The 20175-nt window shown below is 49.7% G+C and overlaps 1 protein-coding gene across 1 annotated transcript in view; it reads right to left on the bottom strand.

Annotated features, from left to right (window-relative positions):
- Window positions 1-4262: 4262 nt before the first annotated feature.
- The window catches only part of LOC149357843 (anaphase-promoting complex subunit 10-like), a 33321-nt gene continuing 17408 nt past the window's right edge, over window positions 4263-20175 (bottom strand). The window contains exon 4 of the mRNA XM_089577978.1: window positions 4263-4548. Within this exon, the coding sequence (XP_089434104.1) occupies window positions 4263-4548 (286 nt within the window). The remainder of the gene's footprint in view (window positions 4549-20175) is intronic.

Here is a 20175-nt window from a genome sequence, read left to right as displayed (position 1 = left end):
ATATGAAAAAATAACTCAAATGTCAACAGCGCTGATTGTGAGGGCGAGGATGAGGGAGGGTAGGCAAATTGACGGCGACGGAGGGCCAAATAATTTTCGCAAGTGAAAGTGAGGGCGAGGTAGGGCCGAATATTTCAAGGCGAGGGTGAGGGAGGAAAGGCAAAATGGGGGTATTTGCCTATCTTTGTCCACGACCCGGACCCCTCGACTTTGGGGATTGAGGGTAATAGCCGGAAAGTGGGACCCCAAATAGAGTGAGTTGTTGCATAGTGTAAGCGAGGTAAGCTATGAAGCCAAATGGCCGCTACCAGCATCAAACACTAGCTGCCGGTTCTAAAGTTTGTTATCTTCCATGCACGATCTCTAAGACTTTTGACGTCGACCAGCTGCCTTGAATCTCACTGGCCGTCGATTGGGTTGGATTTACAGCAAGGGGACTATCAGGAGGATGCGCATTTATGTCGACAAATACGACTAGAGCAAGCTTAGCAGTGACAACAAGCACTGGGGCAGCACACCCAAGAGGAAGAGACAGATGCCACATGCCCGCTTGGTATGAGACCGTTCAGATTTAGCTCGCAACCTGCCACGCAGATCACCCAAATTCGATTGTGCTCCTCTATTTCGATGAGTTTCTTCTTTTTTACTCATGGCAAGTGATCGCGCTCTTGGGATGCTTTAATTTCATATATCACGGGATCTTCTCAGCCAAAACAGCAGTTCATAAAAATTCAGCTTGCCGTAATAACTTGGACTCTGTTTCAACGACGGCCATTACGCCTGGAATTAAAAATGCTATTACTTGTGGCAAAATATGGCTGCGTAAAAATGGCAGAGGACTTGGTCACTGCCTCTGTGACTATTAGTTACTACGTCCGCTGCATGGAATAACAAACATTAATTCGACACCATTTCAGCTGCCATCGCGGGAAAAACAGTGTTGTTTGACATGAAATTCAGTGGTTAGTCGAAAGAGCTGTGACATCATCGAAGTCACGAGACATCAAGAAACCAATCGCATGATGGCTTCAGATTTCAATATTCATTAGCACCGGAGGAGGCCGGCAGGCTGGGGCAGTACAAACGTTCCTACAAGAGAGAGAGAGAGGGCGAAATGGAGAATATAAGCATAGCAAGGGGCGTCAGAGTGCTAGGCGGGAGGCGGACATAACAGATAAAAAATCGTATGGTATTAACAAAGTTAAACCTAATAGATGTGTGGAAGGATACCTTTAGCCTGGTTGGCTCATGGTTTTGCTTTGCTGGGTCGTCAGCACGTCTGGAGACGATATTAGACTCAGGTTAATCCCTGATCAAAGTTAAGCTGATATGATCTGTTCGCGCCGCAGGCGGAAGTTGATAAAGACGACGAGGCGCAATGCACAGCGCGAGAATGTGATGCAGTTTGACACGAGGCGTTATCGGCTGCGGCGATAGCATTGCCGGTGATACTTATCTGTTCGCGCTGCCGCGGGTTAGAATTCTAGTCGCGGAGATATTTAATATTTAATTATTTATTTCAAGCAGACGAAATTGAAGTGACGCCGCTGGTGCCACGCAACGGCTCAGAATCATACGATCAGTCCACAAGATAAATGATCGAGGTTGGTAAGCGCACGAGTGCTGTCGCACTAATAAATGAAAAATCCTTGGCCGCGAGTGGATTTCGAATCATAGGCGGCGCGAAAAGATAAGCCTCACCAGCCACTGCATTATACCTGCCAGCCTCTCGCGCTATGCTTTGCGTGCCGTCGTCTCCATAAATTTTCACCCGTGTGCAATGGAACCAGCACACACAGCTTTCGTTTCCCTTTTAAGATATGTAATTATGCGGCCCCATAATTTTTTTCTTACCTGAAAAAAGCTAAATTCTCCTGAAACAAGTAAGTCACTGCTAGGTGCAGCACGCTCTCATAAAAACCTGCGAGTTATGAGCAGAGATCATTAAAGGAGTTAACATCACCGGAAACACTGGAGAGCATTTAACCTGCATGGAATTTCGGCACAATATCGCAAGTTCTGTAAACAGCTCATTATGTCCTTCCTTACAGCCAGCGATGGCATTATTAAAGTCGGCTCTCGTTTCAGGCTAAAGAAACAAAACCATTCGGGAAGAGCCAGCCTCCACTCTTTTTTTGTAGCTTACCTCAGTTCTTGCCTTTCTTGGCTTAAATCCGAAGCTATGCCTGCGAAGAGCGCTCAATACTTTGGCTATTTAATGCAAGCAAAAATGACGACGAATGCTCGAATAAGTGTTGATTTCTTGACCCGGATACCAGTCTCTGAATTGCACCGGTACTCACCTATGGGGTAGAAACGTGGAGGCTTACAAAGAGAGTTCTGCTTAAGTTAAGGAAAACGCAGCGAGCTATGGAAAGAAAAATGATAGGTGTAACGTTAAGCGATCGTAAGAGGGCGGAGTAGGGAAGAGAACAGCCACGGGTTGATGGCATCCTAATTGAAACCAAGAGGAAGAAATGCGCTTGGTCAGGGCATGTAATGCGAAGGCAAGATGACCGCTGGTCCTTAAGGGTAACGGTGTGGATTCCAAGAGAAGGCAAACGCAGCAGGGGACGGCAGAAAGTTAAATGGGCGGATGAGATTAGGAAGTTTGCGGGGATACAGTGGCCGCAACTGGCAAATGACGGGGTTATTTGGAGGGACATGGCAGAAGCCTTTGCCCTGCAGTGGGTGTAGTCAGGCTGACGATGAATGATGTGAGCAACAAAATACAGAGGAGGGCCAGGTCTCGTAGGCAGCTGAGTCCCGTGAGGAGTTGACTCCAGATTGGAGTTACACAGAGCACATGCGGCTTAGTTGGTAAGCTTGGGAAGGCTGTGCAAATGAAATCTCCAAAAAGAACAAATGCCGAAGCCTCGCGTCGTAAAATTATCTCCCTCTCATTTACCGACCATAAGTCATTGAACGCGACTGCAGATTAAGTAATGCGACTACACTTATTTCCGGCAAGAATGGCCAGCACACCCTCTTCTTCGCGCTATTTCTTCGCGAGTAACACGCCTGTGTCCTCAGATATGCCTGTCTAGAATTTCAGCCAAATCCGCGTGATTACGCGTCCGAGAGTGCAGCACTCGGCTTGAAGCTCCTTGCTTGTGTGACGCAGTTGTAAAGTGACAGGCGACGGTCATCACTTTTTCCTCTTGGACAGCAGTGCCGCTTCGCTGCACTTGCCTGCATGTGAAGTCTAAAGCGACACCACATCTTATCCCCCACTCTAATAGCAATCACTTAAAGAAGTAGTGCTCCCCCAGCGCCTCAGCATGCCTCAGCGCCTCAGCGCAGCACCATGGATTGAAGTTGGGTCCACAGCAAGGTTCGACCGTGCATGCAAAAACCTTTAAAACGCGTTCTCCAGAAAGCCTGCTGCGACACCTTGTATCCACGTTTACAAAACGTGACAAGTTTCGGTCGGCTGGCGGATGATGGTGCCATCTGCAGCAGTCGTCAAGGCGGATGGGTTAGTGGCTGGTTGGTTCAAAGGCCTTGACACCAGGTAGATGGTGCCACGTGCTACAGTTCATTAAATGATAGTGCGACTCCACCTCGCTTAGTGTTAGTGTGCAGCCTTGCTACCGAATCTCCGTGGCCAGCAAACTAGGCTTGTATTTGGCTAAAGCCGCGTGCGTGTGCAGCAGCCTATGCTGTTTTGCGCCTTGTGTGTCGCACTGCAGCATTTTCAGCCATTTTGTTCTATTTCAGCCCTGTGTTCAAGTATTAAAGGTGTGTCGTTAAGTCCAGCCTGGAGCATCTATGTCACCTGACCTTGAACCCACGCACTCGCAGCAGGAACGCTTGAAAAGCACTACCTGGCACCGACGGTGGCTCGCGAATCGTTCTGAGACTCTTAATCTGAGGGTCGTGTGTTCGGGACCGACGTGGGGCCCGAACTCACGCCGTTTTTTGTACAGGCACTGCTGACGTATAGGAATTCAGTGTTCCCTTTTCGCGATTAGCAACGACTTAACGGCTGCTTCAGTTTCTTCCGTACAGTCAATTATGCTTGACCTTGAGCAAGAGTAGAGACAAGAATAGCCGAATTTTGAAGAAAAGGTATCAAAACACGGCACCGCAAGCAGCACAGGTAATCGAACCAACATTGCAAATGAATGGTTTCACTCTGGTCCTCTGTTGGACCGGATGGAACGGATGCAGAAACAAATCGCTTTAATTAGCTTAAATCAGTACAAAATGTCATCAAGGCTTATCGGGCGTGGGGTAGGTGATGCTTAAACGCTGATCTCTCAGCGGATGCAGCTGAAGGCTTGGCATTCCACACTCGTGAAGTAGACGCCAGGCAAGACGCTGACGTTGGTTCGTTGAACAGGAGAGTACAACTTGATCTGCCGCAGGTGGGTGTCGTAGCCATACTTGTGGTTGGCCAAGACTGCAATCTGTATAAGGAAGACGCGGACAGGGCGGCCAGCCGAGTCTTGCATGGGAATGTGCACCCATCCCATTGGCTCATGCAGGTCAACGGTTTCGAACAGCCGCAGGTCTTCGAAAGTGTCTCCCACTTTCACTGCAATCCTGAAAGCACAGGTAAGACCAAATGTTGACACTGTATAGCCTGCGTGCAGTTTCATTCATGGGGCTACAGCAATCAGCAATGTAGGACGCGAACTGAATTTGACCGGCGGTAATTAGCTGATTAGGGTAGCCTCTTTAGCCTAGAAGATGCGTTCGTCGTACGAATGTGGAGCATTCCGCGCAGTTGCGAAGGAGTGTCGGGAGGGGGAGAGGGAAGGAAAGCAGTGGCCTGCGTGTGCAGATCACGCAGCGACCACCTGAACCGCACTTCTGTCATGATCATAACAGCACCGCAGGAGTGGGAGAAGGCGAACTAAAAAATAACAGCCATGTGAGACTAGCAGCGGAAACAACGGGAGGTGTAAGTAGACCGGAGCAAATTCCGCTGCATTGGAGAAGAGAGGTTCTAGCCACTAAGTGCATTGCGTTGCTGTATGTTTTAGTGTTCATGTTCAGAACCGAGAATGAAGTGCACAGCGTGGTATGAATAAAATAAAATGAACAATTCCACCCAAGTGCGTCCTGATGAAGAAAGTCAACGGCTGTAATAGACAAACGCGCCGAGGTTCAGCGTGTGCCGTAGATTGCGCGCACCCAGATGAGGCGCGAGGCTCAGCTCTCGCGGTGGGTTGCTCGAACGGAACATTAATGGGAAGCTTAAACAGCTTGCAGTTACCATGTTTAACGCCATCGCCTAAACACTCTAACTCTGCAGCATGCAACGGCAATAGTGAGCCGTATTGTGTTGAAGAGGGACGCAGTCCAAACAAGAGCACCACCAAGAATGGAAAGCTGCGCAGGCCGCACCCCGAAGCGATTCCGAAGGCGCGTCCGTGTCGCAATGAATGTAACACGTAGGGGGCGGCTTTTCAACAAAGCTGCCAGTGCCGACTATTTGTAGGCGATGAGTTTAAGAATGTGTGCGACATGTATGACAGAAAATACGGCTTATGCGAGACATTGCGACAGTCACATTCAACCGAGTATCGCGCTACCGTAGGCCGGGCTGTACATCAATGCCTTATCATGGCATGAGCCAGCAGAAGCAACGAGACTAGGCGCGTGCGCCGGGAGCTCACAGCACGAAGGTCGTTCTCTAAGCTTTTCCGAAATGTACGCGCAACTCCTGTCGCTGTAGGCGCCATCTCTGCTAAGCAGCTATAGAGGCAGCACGTGGCAGAAACAATTTACTTTCAGTACGCAAGGAATATGTGATGATGCTTTTGTTATTCAGGCCGCCGCGGTGGATCAGTGGTTATGGAGCTCGGCTGCTGACCCGAAAGACGCGGGTAGATCCCGGCCGCGGCGGCTGGAATTTCTTTGGAGGAGAAATTCTAGAGGCCCGTGTACTGGACGATGTCAGTGCACGTTAAAGAACCCCAGGTGGTCGAAATTTCCGGAGCCCTTCACTACGGCGTCTCTCATAGCCTCAGTTGCTTTGGGACGTTAAACCCCATAAACCAAACCAAACCTTTTGTTCTTCATGCGTAAACCGTGAAATAATAGGGAAACTACGTAGGCACAGGTCGGACAAAGCTTAGTGCGAAATTAAAGTTATACATTGTGTTCAAAGTCAGATTTTGAAAGAAATAGATAGAACACTACAAAAAAGTATATTTTGTACATGGGATATGCGGTCAGGGGGAAGCAATCTGGGAGGATGTCATCTTAATATGGGTAATTAACTATATGCGATAATCAACTTTTTATTCTGTGCAGCTAACATTCATGTTTATATTGAAGACTTCGAGATTGTGGCGTGTGATTCCGATTCCATTTTGTACAATTTTAGTAAAGCTCCTGTGTCCTGAGATAAGCGAGTCCAGAATTTCAGCCAAATTCATATAATTACACGTTCAAGAGCGCAGCACTCGGCATGAAGCTCCTTCCTAGTGTGACGCAGGTGTGGACTGACAGGCGACGGGGATTACTTGGCCAGCAGTGCGGCATCGCTGCGTTTGACTGCATGTGAAGTCTAAAGCGACACCACGTCTTATCCCCCACTCTAATAGCGATCGCTTAACGCCGCAGTGCTCGCCCAGCGCCTCCACTATTTTTACAATACCTGCCGAATATAGCCGATCCGACGGTCCAAGGTCCTCCCCTATCCTCCTTTCTTATTCACCCTAGTTGGCTAGCCTTTGCACCTGCTCTACTGCTTTGGGGGAGAGTTATATCTGAGTGGCACCTGACGACGGAAAGCAGAAGAAGAGAATTTTAGAAACGTTCTCTCTTTCTTCCTGAGGTGGCGCTCTGCATCTCTCATAAAAAAAAATTGCAACACATGGCATAAACTGAGAATAATAATGCTCCGAAGTTCAGGCAAGTGTGCAGATATAAATGTCATGTTCGTGAAACGAACACCCGGAAACGGAGCATGAAATCTGACCTACCATAAGTCAGGCCATATCCTACTCGGAGTAATTGTCGCTGTTTGCTCCACTACGCGCAGCAGCCTGAATTGAAGTTGTGTCCACAGCTAGGTCCGACTGAAGAGCTTTCGAACGCGTACTCATGAAAGCGTGTTGCGAAGCCTTGTATGCACGTTTACGAAACGTGACCAGTTTCGCTCTCAACAGTCGGATGATGGTGGCATCTGCAGCAGTCGGCAAGCCAGATGAGTTAGCGGCTGGTTGGTGCAAAGGCCTAGACAGATGGTGCCACGTGCTACAGTTCATTAAATGATAGTCCGCGTCCATTTCCTTTAGTGTTACTGCACAGCCTTCCTACCCAATCTCTGTCACCAGCAAGCTAGGCTTGTATTTGGCTAAAGACGCGTACGTGTGCGCCTTATGTATCGCACGGCGGAATTTTCAGCCATTTTCTTCTACTTCAGCTCTGAGTCCAAGTATTAAAGGTGTATTTTCAAGTCCAGCCTGGAGCATCTATATCACCTCGCCTTGAACTCACGTACTCGCAGCAGGATCGTTTGAAAAGCACTACCTGGCATCGACGATGGCATCTGCGAGGGAATCGTTTTCAGACTCTTAATCTCAGGGTCATGAGTTCGCACGCCACGTTGGGCGCCCGAAATGTGGGTGCTTCCAACGCTGCACGCTGTAGAGGTTTTCAAACAAAAAAAAATCCTAGACTGAAAGCAAGCAATCAGTGAACCATAAATTTGCATGAAAAATTTTCGTTTTTTTTTTTTCAATTTTTCCGCGGCTGGAAAGAAAACAAAAAATTTTTTTCTCCAAAATTGCACTGTTTTGTTTTTTCAGGGCTTCAAATCTCTACTCCTGACAACAATCAGGCGCTAATCAAACGATGCTAAACAAAAAAGCGTATGAAGAAAAGGAGGCAGATTAAAGCGAAATCAAGCCCGCTTCAGCACGTGCTCAGGAGCAGTCACCGTTGATAAATTTTGCCGTGCTAGTAGATTGTTTCACCAGGCATGGGGTGCAGGAACACCACCGCTGTGGCAATGGAGGAAGGAACGTGGGTCGGAAAGTTGGAGTAGGGGAAGCAAGGGAAATACTGTATTCACATATTTACAATATTACTTACAAAAGAGACAAACAAAGTAAAAGCTGAGAAGAGTCTCAGAATATCGCTGCTCAATGAATATGTCCAAACACTTGGTGTCCCAAAATCCCCAGTTTCAAATAAAGTTTTTACCACCACCACATCTCGACTCAATACACAACATTAGCATACCGTGTACCGTGTTACCGTTACCGATACAGGAGTACCGGGAGCCCGCGCGCAGTCAATGCGCATGCGCAAATGGCCTTGACGCCGCCAGATGGAGCTACGTACCCGGCTGCTGCGCGCGCACGTGAAGCATCGGGACCAATCAACGCGGGCGGTGTGGTGGTGGGCGGGCAGCCGGTAGTCCGGTAACAGTAACGATAGCATGGTACATGATATTTTAAAGGTGTCTAATGTCTCCGCCCGTCGTCTCCCTGGCAGTGGTACATACATGGTCGCAGGGTCATTGCTGCTGTGTTGGGTGCTGCCACCCAACACCGTTCTTTTCAGGTGGTCGCATAGAGGCGCGTACTCGGAGAAGCACCGCTGAAGCAGAATCCCGCACTGCCTCTGGGAAAGGCTTAAGTTAAGACGGCTGTGGCGGGAACACAGAATGGGAGGGGGGGAGGGGAGTCACAACGCCGTAAAGGCAGTACCACATGGCAGCGTGTCTTCGGCGCCGCGTCAGTGTCTCTGCTACCGGCGAGTGTCGCTCGGCGCCGCAGGAGTCGGCGACCAAACATATGAGGGCGTACGAACTGGCGTCTCCACCCGGGCGTGTTTTGTTTGAATTGCTGTTGAGTTCCGCTCGCCCACGAGATGTTTTGCCCTCCTCGTGCATACAAAAGTGGTTGCGCTACAATACAAGCCTCTTATGATTGCAAATACTTGTATACACAGCATATAGACAGAAATTCTATAAATTTAATTGGCTACAAATGAAAAGAGTTGTTTATTAATTTATTAATTAATACCTCAAAGGCCCACTAGAGGCATTGCATGAGGGGTGGACTAAAACATCATTTAATTAGATCGGTGATGAATGATTTGAAGGATTCCACGCCAGGATGTATAAAAGCTTCAGCGGGCAGGTTGTTCCTGTCTCTTGCAGCCTGGGAGAAAAATGATTTCAGATGCGCAGAAGAGAATGCTCAAGCTGTATGCACAACTTTCGGATGACTGATACGAAGTGAAAGGCGGTGTGCAGGGGTGATAACAGAGAGACTTCAAGGGGAATGATAAAACCTGTGCAAAAGGCAGAGTCTGGTTATTCGCTGACGGTATTCAAGAATGGGGAGGTTAGCTTTTGTATTCAAGGCTGTTACGCTCGTATGTTATGAATAATCGCAAAATATGAATCTTATCGCGAGGCTCTCGATGGACTCGAGCGTTCTGGCTATGTTATTTTGTTGGGGGTCCCAGACTGAGCATGAATATTCAAGTTTAGGATGAACAAGAGTGAAATAGGCGCGCAGTTTTACGGAAGCAGGTGCCAAATGCACGTTTTAGATAACCAAGGACACAGCTTCGTTGGTTATGTTCATTATGTGGGAGGTCTAAGATAATCTTGCATTAGGCAGACTCCTAAATAATTATATGAAGAAGCGTGGGACATAATAGAACCGCGAACGGTGTAGTTAGGAGTAGGATACGATCGGCGACGATGAAAGAATAATAAACTTGTTTTATTAACGTTAAATAGACATTACCAGTTTGCGCGCCACTCTTCCAGAAGTTTATGTCGCATTGCAGGTGGTACGTGTCTCTGTTGTTGGTGAGGCTCCGGTCGTCGGTGAACAAGCGAACAGTGGAAGATAGATTACTTGGGAGGTCGTTAATGTAAAGTAATAATAATAGAGACTTTAAAACCGTGCCTTGTGGCGCGCCTGAGGTAAAAGGAAAAAATGGAAGATGCGTGATTGTTAACCTATACGAACTGGTGGCGGTTAGTCAAAAAATTTCGGAGCCAATCGTATACTAACGGATTCATCTTTAGGCGTGAAAGTTTAAGTAAGAGGCGTTGATGAGAAACTTTGTTGAAAGTTTTTTCAAACTCTAAGCAAGAGAGCGTGTAGGGATATGTTCGTTGAGAGCCAGTTGAGAGGTTTTTTAGGAATCCGTCTTGAGAAGGGTGAAAAAAGTTCACAGTCTCCAAGAAGGTGATGATGTGTGAGTAAATTGCGTGCTCCATTAATTTACAGGGAACGCTGGTGAGGGAGATGTATAAAGCCGCAATGTATATAGCCGGGGTGTACGTATAAAGCTGCAAAGTATATGGCTGCCGATACATGCAAACTATCGCATATACTATTAGTATAAATAGTTGTAAATATATCTGAATAAATGGACGTAAACGTCCCCTTCTTTTGTACAGAGTGAGCAGCGAAGTTCCGCAGCTCCATATAAAAGAGCTTGAAACATCCCAGACTTCGCACAAAACTGAAAGCCACAGCCCTACTGCACATAATTAACCGCTGCAATTTTACTGCGGCTACGAAGACACCTTGTCAGCGTCGAGGACCACACCATTTACTCGCGCAAAACAAATTTCGTTAACAATGGTGCCACGAAACGAACGAACCTAACAACTTACTACGCTCTATTCGTCTGGCACAGAACAGCAATAAGCGGCGCAAACGCCTGAAGAAGCGTCTCAATTACACCAGCCGCCATCCTCAAGTCATACGGGGTCTGTTATGAAAGTAGTAGGACTCATTTTATTTTGTGAAATTTATTCAAGATAATAGTACAAACGATTAGAATTTTTCAAAGTAGAACCCTTCCGCACCTACACCCTGCTGCCAATGAGTTTTCCAGTTTTCGTACGCCTCCAGGAACGCCTGGACCGGAATGCTGTTTAGCTTCCTCGTCGTGACCTTTTGAAACACCTCTACCGTTCCGTGATGTTTCCCCTTGAGCGTCGATTTTATTCTCTGGAATAGAAAAAAGTCTGGCGGGGCAAAGTCTGTGCTGTAGGGGGCCTGAGGTAGCGTTGCCGCCTTGTGCTGGCAAAAAATCGGGGTCCTCATTCACATGATGAAGGAGATCCTGGCAGATCGCTTTCCGGTTGGCCTTTTGCTCCTCTGACAACACTCCCGCACCAACTTCGCGGACACTTTCCACATGGCTAAGTTTTCGGTCACGATCTCAAAAACTGGGGTTTGAGGAAGGCTCATGTCATCAGCAATCATTCTGATACTCATACTGCGATCACAGCTCAGTAAATGTTTCACTGGCTACACATTTTCGTTGGTCTTGCTGGTTGAAGGGCGTCCGGAACGGTCGACGTCTTCCAATCTTTCCTGACCTTCTCGGAACCGCTTGTTCCCCACAAAAAACACCTGATCTACCCATGGCAGCGTCACCGTAGGCCCCCTTAATCATGTCGTGAATCTCTTTGCCCATTTTACCAAGATTTATAAAAATTTTATCGCGTATCGCTGATCCAGTAAACGCTCCATGATTTTGCGTGACGAGACTTTCGACAAGGGTTCACAGTACAAGTGACCAGCTCTCTTCAACGGCCGAGAGCCGACTGCCGATTTTCCCCAGCATTCCCAATATCCCCTGTTAAGTTCGCTGAACTTTCTGCGGTGCCATCCAGCCTCCAGCACAGTGCATAGAACCGCGGACGCACGACGGACACCGCGGACGCACGGCACGACGCGCGTCGGTGGCTGCTGTTGTTGCTGGCGGCGCCGTCGCCAGAACGCTTGTTCTCTCTCCGGTTTGCCACTTTTTAGCACGAAGTGTTCTGCAGTGCAAGTTTGAACGCCTGCAGTCTTGTTTGTTGCTACTGGACGCTGGACCCCTTCAGGAACTGCCTTTCCTTTTTCTTATAATAAGGAATCTTCGGCGGTGATTGTTCCCGTGGCATACGTGCGTTTCGTATGCACGTGTGCGGGAGGGGAAAAGAAGAGGAAGGCGGAGGTTTGGAACGCGGCGAGTTTAGTGTTTTTTGTGTGCGTGCTCGAAACTTCTCCTTTCCTAGGCATCTGATTGGCTCTCAACCTTTCCCCAGTATTTGATTGGTTGCTGTCCCCGCCAAGGGCGGAGACAGAAGGTTTAAAACGAAAAGCTCCCGGTGAAGTAGGGCTGATTTTGTGTAATAACGTGTCAGTCATGTTGTAAATAGTTTTCTGCTTGCTTGTTCCTTCTCGTTTAATTTGTGTAAATAAATAGTTAAGCTTCTTGTCCCGCCATCGAGTAACGTGACTGTTTGCGACTCCGAACCGTCAATTCATCACCATCAAGTGTTTCCTCTCGTCACCACCTGAAGGGGAAACTCAACTGGCGCAGTCGACACGGGATCGCAACGTTTTTCTGCTCGAGGCCTTGGACGGAAGGTGAGAAGATCAAGTCGGTGGACAAGCTGCAGAGTGGTAGCTCGTCCTAAAGGAGGAAACGCGAAGCTGCGTCGAGAAACAGACGAGAGACGCAGGCCAGGACGCCTTCCTTGAGAGCGTCCCGGTGGCTGACCGGCCCGAACGCAGGTCGAGTTCGAGAAGACGCAGGAAGCCCAAGTCAGCGAGGAGCTGAAGGAGCTGGGCAAAGACAAGTCTTCGAGGGTTCGAGACAGCAAGCTGCTGAAAGGAACCAGGCGTCCACGTCGAAAGGTTCAGAGCAAGAACCAGGCGGCCACGCGAAGCGCGTTCCAAGGTCGTAAGCTGCTGTGGGACGCACCCGTGTGCGTCTACCTTCCCGGGAGTCCGCTGTGATCAAGGTGAGTGCGACAGCAGTGCGATCGACAGAGCATCGAGAGAGGTAGGGCACCTCCTTTCTGCTTTCTCCGAAGTTGCCATGTCTGTATAGTGATTGTAAGCTATAGGTAGATGCAATGACTGATACAGTGATGGACGCCGCAGGGAATGGTCTAGAGCCTAACAGGCAACCTGCGTCAGCAGAGCAAGTGCCAGCGACAGAACAGGCACTAGGAAATATGACACAAGCGTTGCTTGTAGAAAAGGACCATCAGGTTCAATTGTGTGAAATTGAAAAGTTAAAGCTCCAAATTGAGCTGGAAAAAATAAAACTGACTCAAATGCAACTTCAGTCAGTAGCGGATGCGCAACATGGACAGAGGTCAGGCACAAAGCTGGGCGATTACGCAAAATAATTGAAAGCAGTGCTGGCGCCTATGCCAGAAAAGGATCCAATGGTGCCCGCATGGTTCAAGAGTGTTGACACAATGGTGGAGACCCTTAAAATTCCAGAAGAAATTCGTGGGGCTATTCTGTTGCCATTTCTGACTGAGAAAATGAGGGCGTTTGTAGCCAGCGAATCAGATGGCAGGGTCATGCCATATAAGGAGCTTAAGGAGAGTTTTAAAAGAGCTCCGAATGACTCCGAATGAGTACAAGAGGTTGTTTATGGCGGTACGCAAAGAACAAGGTGACTCATGGCATCAGGTAGCGACCAGGCTCGAGACAATGTTCACGTACTATGTTAATAGCCGAGAGGTCGAAAGTTTGGAGGATTTGAGAGATTTGATGATAGCAGATCGTTTCAAACAAGTGCTGCCAGACGAAGCCAGGACCTATGTCATGCAAAATGAGAACCAGAGCTGGCTGACGGCTGATGAAATGGCCGGATTAGCGGAAGCGTTCGAGGAAAACCGGCGGGTAGGCAAAATGCGGGAGCGTTTCGAAGGTTCTAAACCACCGCAGCAAGGTGGGGAGAAACGGGAAAAGCAGCCGCCAACTCCAAGCCCTAACACTAGTGGGAAAAATAGGCATACAGGTGTGAAATGCTTTCGCTGCAAGAAATATGGGCATATCTCTATTCACTGCCCAAGTGCACAGCAAAGGCAGGACGCAACAGATTCCAAAAGGGACACGAGCAAGCTAGTAGCCCGAGCGGAATTGCTTGTCCCCGATAAACTCGCCTCCAAATTGGAAAGGAAAGGAGAACCCGATCGAGCGGTTGAATTAGACTCCCTCACTTGGGTAAAGCTGCAAATCGGAGATAGTCCGACAGAAGCTTGTGTGGACTCAGGGAAAGAGATTACAGTATTGAGGGCAGCGACAGCACCCGCATCGTGTCGAGATGACTGCTCCGCTAGAATAAAACTGAGAGGTGCGTTTGGACAGACAGTGGATACAGACCTAATCTATGTGCCTATGTCCTTAGTACCGGAAGGAGAAACAGTCAATCAGCAGGTGCCAGTACTATGCTCTGTAACCGCAGAGCTAGCCGAAGGTGTAGGTGCGTTGCTGACACCAGAAACTTATTCACTGCTACAAAGAATCGAAAAGCAGCAGGTGCCAGATGCAGAAGAGAGAGCTGTTTTCGAACAAGAGCTGAGCTCTACACACGGGGTGGATGAGGACAAAACAGAGGCTACACTCGAGTTCGAGGAGGAAGATAATGCGGAGCCGATAGTTGCCTCAGCTTTTGCTATAGGGCAGGAACGAGCAATGTCAGAAACTACATCCAGGGCTCAAGATTTTAAGGTGGAGCAGCGAGACGATATATCGTTACGAGAAGCGTGGAGACAGGCACGAGAGGGTAGCCACGGGAATGTTGTACACGGGGCGTTACTTTTCCATGAAGAAATGATTGATGGAAAGATGCACAAACAGCTAGTGCTCCCAGAATCTCGAAGGCATGAAGTGCTGGAACTGGCACATGACCGACCAAGCGGTGGGCATTTCTCGGAAAAGAAAACCAAGCAGAGGATTAGAAGTGCATTCTTTTGGCCAACAATGGTAACGGATGTGAAGAACCACTGCCGCAGCTGTCACACGTGCGAAATGTTTTCACATGCAACAGTTAGAGACCAGGTGCCAATAACGCCGCTAACTAGACCAGAGACACCTTTTCAGGTAGTGTTCCTGGATTGCATAGGACCGCTTGAACCTGGGTCGGCAAGGGGACACCGCTGTGCGCTAAGCATTGTTGATTTGTGTACGAGATGGGCAGAAGTTACACCGCTCAAAAACCTGACAGCCAAAGCTACGTGTCAAGCGTCGATAGAGGTTTTCACTAGGTTTGGGACTCCTGAACTGATTTGTTGTGACCAGGGAACCAAATTTGTGCCCAAATTAACTCAGGAATTCATGCAAAGGCTGGGAGTTCAGATGCGGTTTTCTATTCCAGAACACCCTCAGATTAACGGGATCGTGGAGGGATGGAACGGAACATTTAAGGCTATGCTTCGACATGTTGTACACGATCATCAGCGAGAATGGGACCGTCACGTTCCATGCATGCTTTGGGCCTATAGAAAAGTACCTCATGATGTGACGGGCAGGTCACCATTTGAACTAATGTTTGGACGCACCCCACATGGACCGCTCAGTATCCTCCACAAAACGTGGACTGGTGAGTGGACACCGCCGACGGGACTGAACAAACCGGCTGCCCAATACCTGTCTGAGCTAAGGGAACAGATGAGTGACGCCGCGAAAAGGGTTGACGAAAGGGCAGAAGCCATACAGAAGTCATATGCAGCCAAATACAACCTCAGGGCTAGTTTGTTTGTTGCTACTGGGCGCTGGACCCCCTCAGTGACAGCCTTTCCTTTTTCTTATAATAAGGATTCATCGGCGGTGATTGTTCCCGTGGCATACGTGCGTTTCGCACGCACATGTGCGGGAGGGGAAACGAAGAGGAAGGCGGAGGTTTGGAACGCGGCGAGTTTAGTGCTTTTTAAGGCGGAAGCCTTTAATGCCTGTTAAGGCAGAAGCCTACGGCGCCCGTAGGCTAATTCCCCCCCTACCGTGTCCGTCTGAAGTCGGGAGGGGTTAGGAATGGCGACAGCGGGTCGCGCGCTTCGGATGCCATCCAAGGCTGCGGGAAAGACCGCGACCGCCTTGTCGGGGACCAAGGGGTCGGCGACCGTCTCCCATTGAAGAGAGAGATGACCTGTCTAGTGGGCGTGGCGGACAGTAAGGCCGGCGACTTTTGAAACCCCCGAAGCAGTGGACTTGCTGGCGCCTCTGGAGTCGGGCTCTGGCGAGCACTGGGCTCCGCCTACTTGTATGTGCAGTGCCACTGCAGCAGTATTGGTTGGAATTGGGCGAGAGCCGGTTTATTAAAGCTCCGCCCAATTATCGAGGGGATAAAAACCGCTGCAAACAAAGAGCGGGGACGAGCGCGCCGAGTCTCAGTCTCGGCCGCTTTTCTACAGCCCTTTTTTTAAACAGCCCTTTTTGACAGCCTTTCTTTAAACCGCCTTTTTCTTAAGTTCGTTGTGTTTTGGTCTCGTCTTCAATAAATTAGTTTTTTGCTTCAGTTTTGTCGCAAGAAGTTTGGAGTTGCTGCCCCAACCGGCAATGTGTCGCCGGACGAGCGGACGAAGTACCGCTGACCAACGTACGATCAGACTAACCGGCCATATCCGACCTTTCTTTAACTGGTGCCATGACCAGGATGACCAGAGCTGCGAGTTAACTGGTGCCGTGACCAGGATAGTCCGAGCGGCTTTCTGCGAGCGGTTGGAGGCACTACCTTCCGGAAGCCTGACGGGGCAATACCTTGGTGAAGAGTCCCGGGGACCAAGGTCCAAGTGAGCCGATACCCTTGCGAAGGGCCCGGAGCCAAGACTCCACGACAGCGCCAAGGAGCGAGCGAAGCGAGACCGACGGAGCGAAGCGCTGCGACTTCGGCGGCACCTGCGATTGCCGACTTCGTCTGCCGAGAGGACGTGACGGGCCTGCTGCGAGCCCTGGATGCCGGCCAGTGATCTGCGCCTATGGACGCAACCTGCCGCCGCTGCGCAGCAAGTGCCATCATCGACAACCCGACGGCCGAGTGAGTTTCCCCAGTCTCACTTTGCTTGCCTCGGAAGTGCTTGAGCCGCAAGGTTAGAGTAACAGGGCACAATGGCCACAGTTGGCTGGTGGAGTGGACATGGCTATGGGTATTGGGATGGCCAGGAGCGGCCTCAAATGTCAGAGGCTGAGCGAGCCAAAGCAAAGGAGAGAAGCGACGCTTATATTCTTGACCTGAAGCGTCAGTTAGCGATAGCCGAAGAGAAGCTACGGCAGGAGAAGAAAAGGATTCTGAAGGAGGAACGCTCACGGAGAGCGGCCAGTGCACTGACGGAGACGTCACAGTTGCCGTCCTACCGTATTGTATGGGACGCTGATCAAACGCTGATCAAAGTAGTGAGTAAAGCGGATAGCAGCAGCGGCATGCAGTCGGTTCCGTTAGAGAGCAGTCAAGAGGAACCTCGGGTTCCTGCAGACAGGGCAGCGATCACTAGCGTCCAGGAGCCGCGAGTTGTGGAGTGAGGCATTATTGTTGACAAAGACCAGGAGTCTTTGAATCCCAAGGTGGAGGTGAGCTCCACGGATGTGCCTGAGAAGAATTCGGCCAGTGATCAGACAGTGCAGGTCGTATTTTCCGAGGTAGGCGAGCATGCTGTTAGTGATACTAATGGCACTGATGAGCGCGACGACGTGGAATGCTCGGCCGGCCGGGTTGCCCAGCGCGACATTTTGTTGCCAGCTGAAGCGGCAGTATGTAAAGCAGGGTGTGGCGAGAGCGGCATGGCTCAGAAAGCATCCGTAGCACAGGCTGTAGCTTCCGAGAAGCCGGAAGAACAGCTGGGTGAGCCAGACTGTTCCGATCCGAGAAACTCGGATTCAGGTAACACCGCAATGAGTATGGCGGTCGATGAAAGGAGTCTGAGCAGTGACGAAGACGCCGAATTCATCTCACTCTCTGAAGGAGACGAAGATACACCGCCGCTGATAGGGTCGAAACGCGACCCATCCTGCAATCTCCTGGCGGGTCTCCGCAGCAGGTGGATCGCAAACCTAGAGGGCAGTTACGATGAATTGGTTGAGCTGGCCATGCCACATTCAAGAGGGCCCTCTAGGCACAAGCACTTAGAGCCTTGTGCGGAGGCTTGTGCACCGTATGCGCATACGGGCGGCGGCTCCACTGCGGTAGGAGATGAGCGACCGCGGAAAGCAGGAAGAATGTGGGGATTGTGCACGCTGCGGCACGTGATGTTTACTATTATGAGAACCGATCAGGGGTTCGATCCTGGTGGCTAGCGACGAATGCCTATGTCCTCAGCCTTAGCCCACTCTGCCACTGCCAGGTCGCATAAAGCGTAAAAATGTTCCTTGGCTCGGGCACACACTGGGGCAGTGGGTGAGAGTGGGGGAACATGGGGGAACGTGGTGGACTGTGAACTCAAGTGCATTGATGTTGGACTCCCATGTTACAAGTGTTTCGACTGTTGTGGTTGCTTGTGAAAAGAAGTTAAGGAGTGTGAGTGTTGATGCATGCATCATGTGGTCTTGAACATGCTCTTTGTGCAGTTGTTAGTAGGACGCAGAAGCGCTCCTTTTTTTATGTTGTTCGTACAGCGCTCAGTTGAGATCCGGGTTTTTTTTTTGGTGCTGTTGAGTTTTTTTTTTGTTGTTCACGGCCGGGTCTTCTGTACTTTTGAGCGCTTTGGTATGTTGTGTGTACGGCGAGCGTCCACGCAACATTCTTGGTGGGGAGGTGTTAAGGCAGAAGCCTACGGCGCCCGTAGGCTAATTCCCCCCCTACCGTGTCCGTCTGAAGTCGGGAGGGGTTAGGAATGGCGACAGCGGGTCGCGCGCTTCGGATGCCATCCAAGGCTGCGGGAAAGACCGCGACCGCATTGTCGGGGACCAAGGGGTCGGCGACCGTCTCCCATTGAAGAGAGAGATGACCTGTCAAGTGGGGGTGGGGGACAGTAAGGCCGACGACTTTTGAAACCCCCGAAGCAGTGGACTTGCTGGCGCCTCTGGAGTCGGGCTCTGGCGAGCACTGGGCTCGGCCTACTTGCATGCGCAGTGCCACTGCAGCAGTATTGGTTGGAATTGGGCGAGAGCCGGCTTATTAAAGCTCCGCCCAATTATCGAGGGGATAAAAACCGCTGCAAACAAAAAGCGGGGATGAGCGCGCCGAGTCTCAGTCTCGGCCGCTTTTCTACAGCCCTTTTTTTAAACAGCCCTTTTTGACAGCCTTTCTTTAAACCGCCTTTTTCTTAAGTTCGTTGTGTTTTGGTCTCGTCTTCAATAAATTAGTTTTTTGCTTCAGTTTTGTCGCAAGAAGTTTGGAGTTGCTGCCCCAACCGGCAACGTGTCGCCGGACGAGCGGACGAAGTACCGCTGACCAACGTACGATCAGACTAACCGGCCATATCCGACCTTTCTTTAACTGGTGCCATGACCAGGATGTCCAGAGCTGCGAGTTAACTATGCCTCATCGTTGTAAGCAGGAGCTGTCGACAGAAATGTCACGCTTTTCAATTGGTCGAAACGGTCGTGACGTCACAGTGCGCGAATTTCAAACGGGGCCAATTGTACTTTGGCTACCAACCAAGCAACCAATTAAAGGGATCGTATAGTGATGCTCCAAGAAAGTTTGACTGAGTTTAGTTAATTGCTTACTCAACCAATCAGTCGAATTAACCTTTCTAGTCAGACCAGATAAATAAAGCCGAGTAAGAAATTGGCCGAGCTTGGGAATCGAACCCCGGTCTCCGGAGTGCGAGTCGAGCAAGCTACCACTCCGCCATGTTAGCTCGATCGTTTGGAATGAACAAAGGTGCGTCTAGTGAATACGGTGTCTTCGTTCACTCCCATTTTCCTCCCTTCCCGTTACGGCGAGGTTTAGGTGTCCACCGAGATATGAGAGACAGATACATTTCCTTTCCTCAAAAACCAATTTACCATCGAGCAAGGCGTCTTTGTCCGCGTTTCAGATTGGTCCAAATTGTCGTGACGTCACCGCGCGCGAATTTTGACGGGTGTCCACCGAAATATGTGAGACAGTTACTGCGCATCTTCCTTTCCTCAAATACAATTTTCGACTAGTGTGTACTGAGATATGTGAGACAGTTAATGCGTAATTTCGTTTCCTCAAATACACATTTCATTTTCTTCATTACGGCCCCTCTTCTTTAACTCACACTTCCTCCCTTCCTGTACGGGGCGGCTCAGGTGTCCACCGAGATGACAGAGAATTAAAGTCCCATTTCCTTTCCTCAAAAAGCGTTGCGTTCGAAGGGCAACGCATCGCGCCGAACAGGTGGCGGCGTTCCTTGGACTCCGTGGCAGCGTTACAACACGCTGTCGCGTTCCACTCCTAAAGGCGAAACTTAAGCATCATTAATTGGCAGTTAATTAATGCAGCAACAAAATGTGCAGTGAACAATCGCGTAGC

The sequence above is a fragment of the Amblyomma mixtum genome, chromosome 3, assembly GCF_055824585.1.
Source record: "Amblyomma mixtum isolate Tamu chromosome 3, ASM5582458v1, whole genome shotgun sequence".
Taxonomy (NCBI): Eukaryota; Metazoa; Arthropoda; class Arachnida; order Ixodida; family Ixodidae; genus Amblyomma; species Amblyomma mixtum.
Note: the sequence above shows the minus strand (reverse complement) of the source record. Positions and strands in the feature narration are given on the sequence as shown.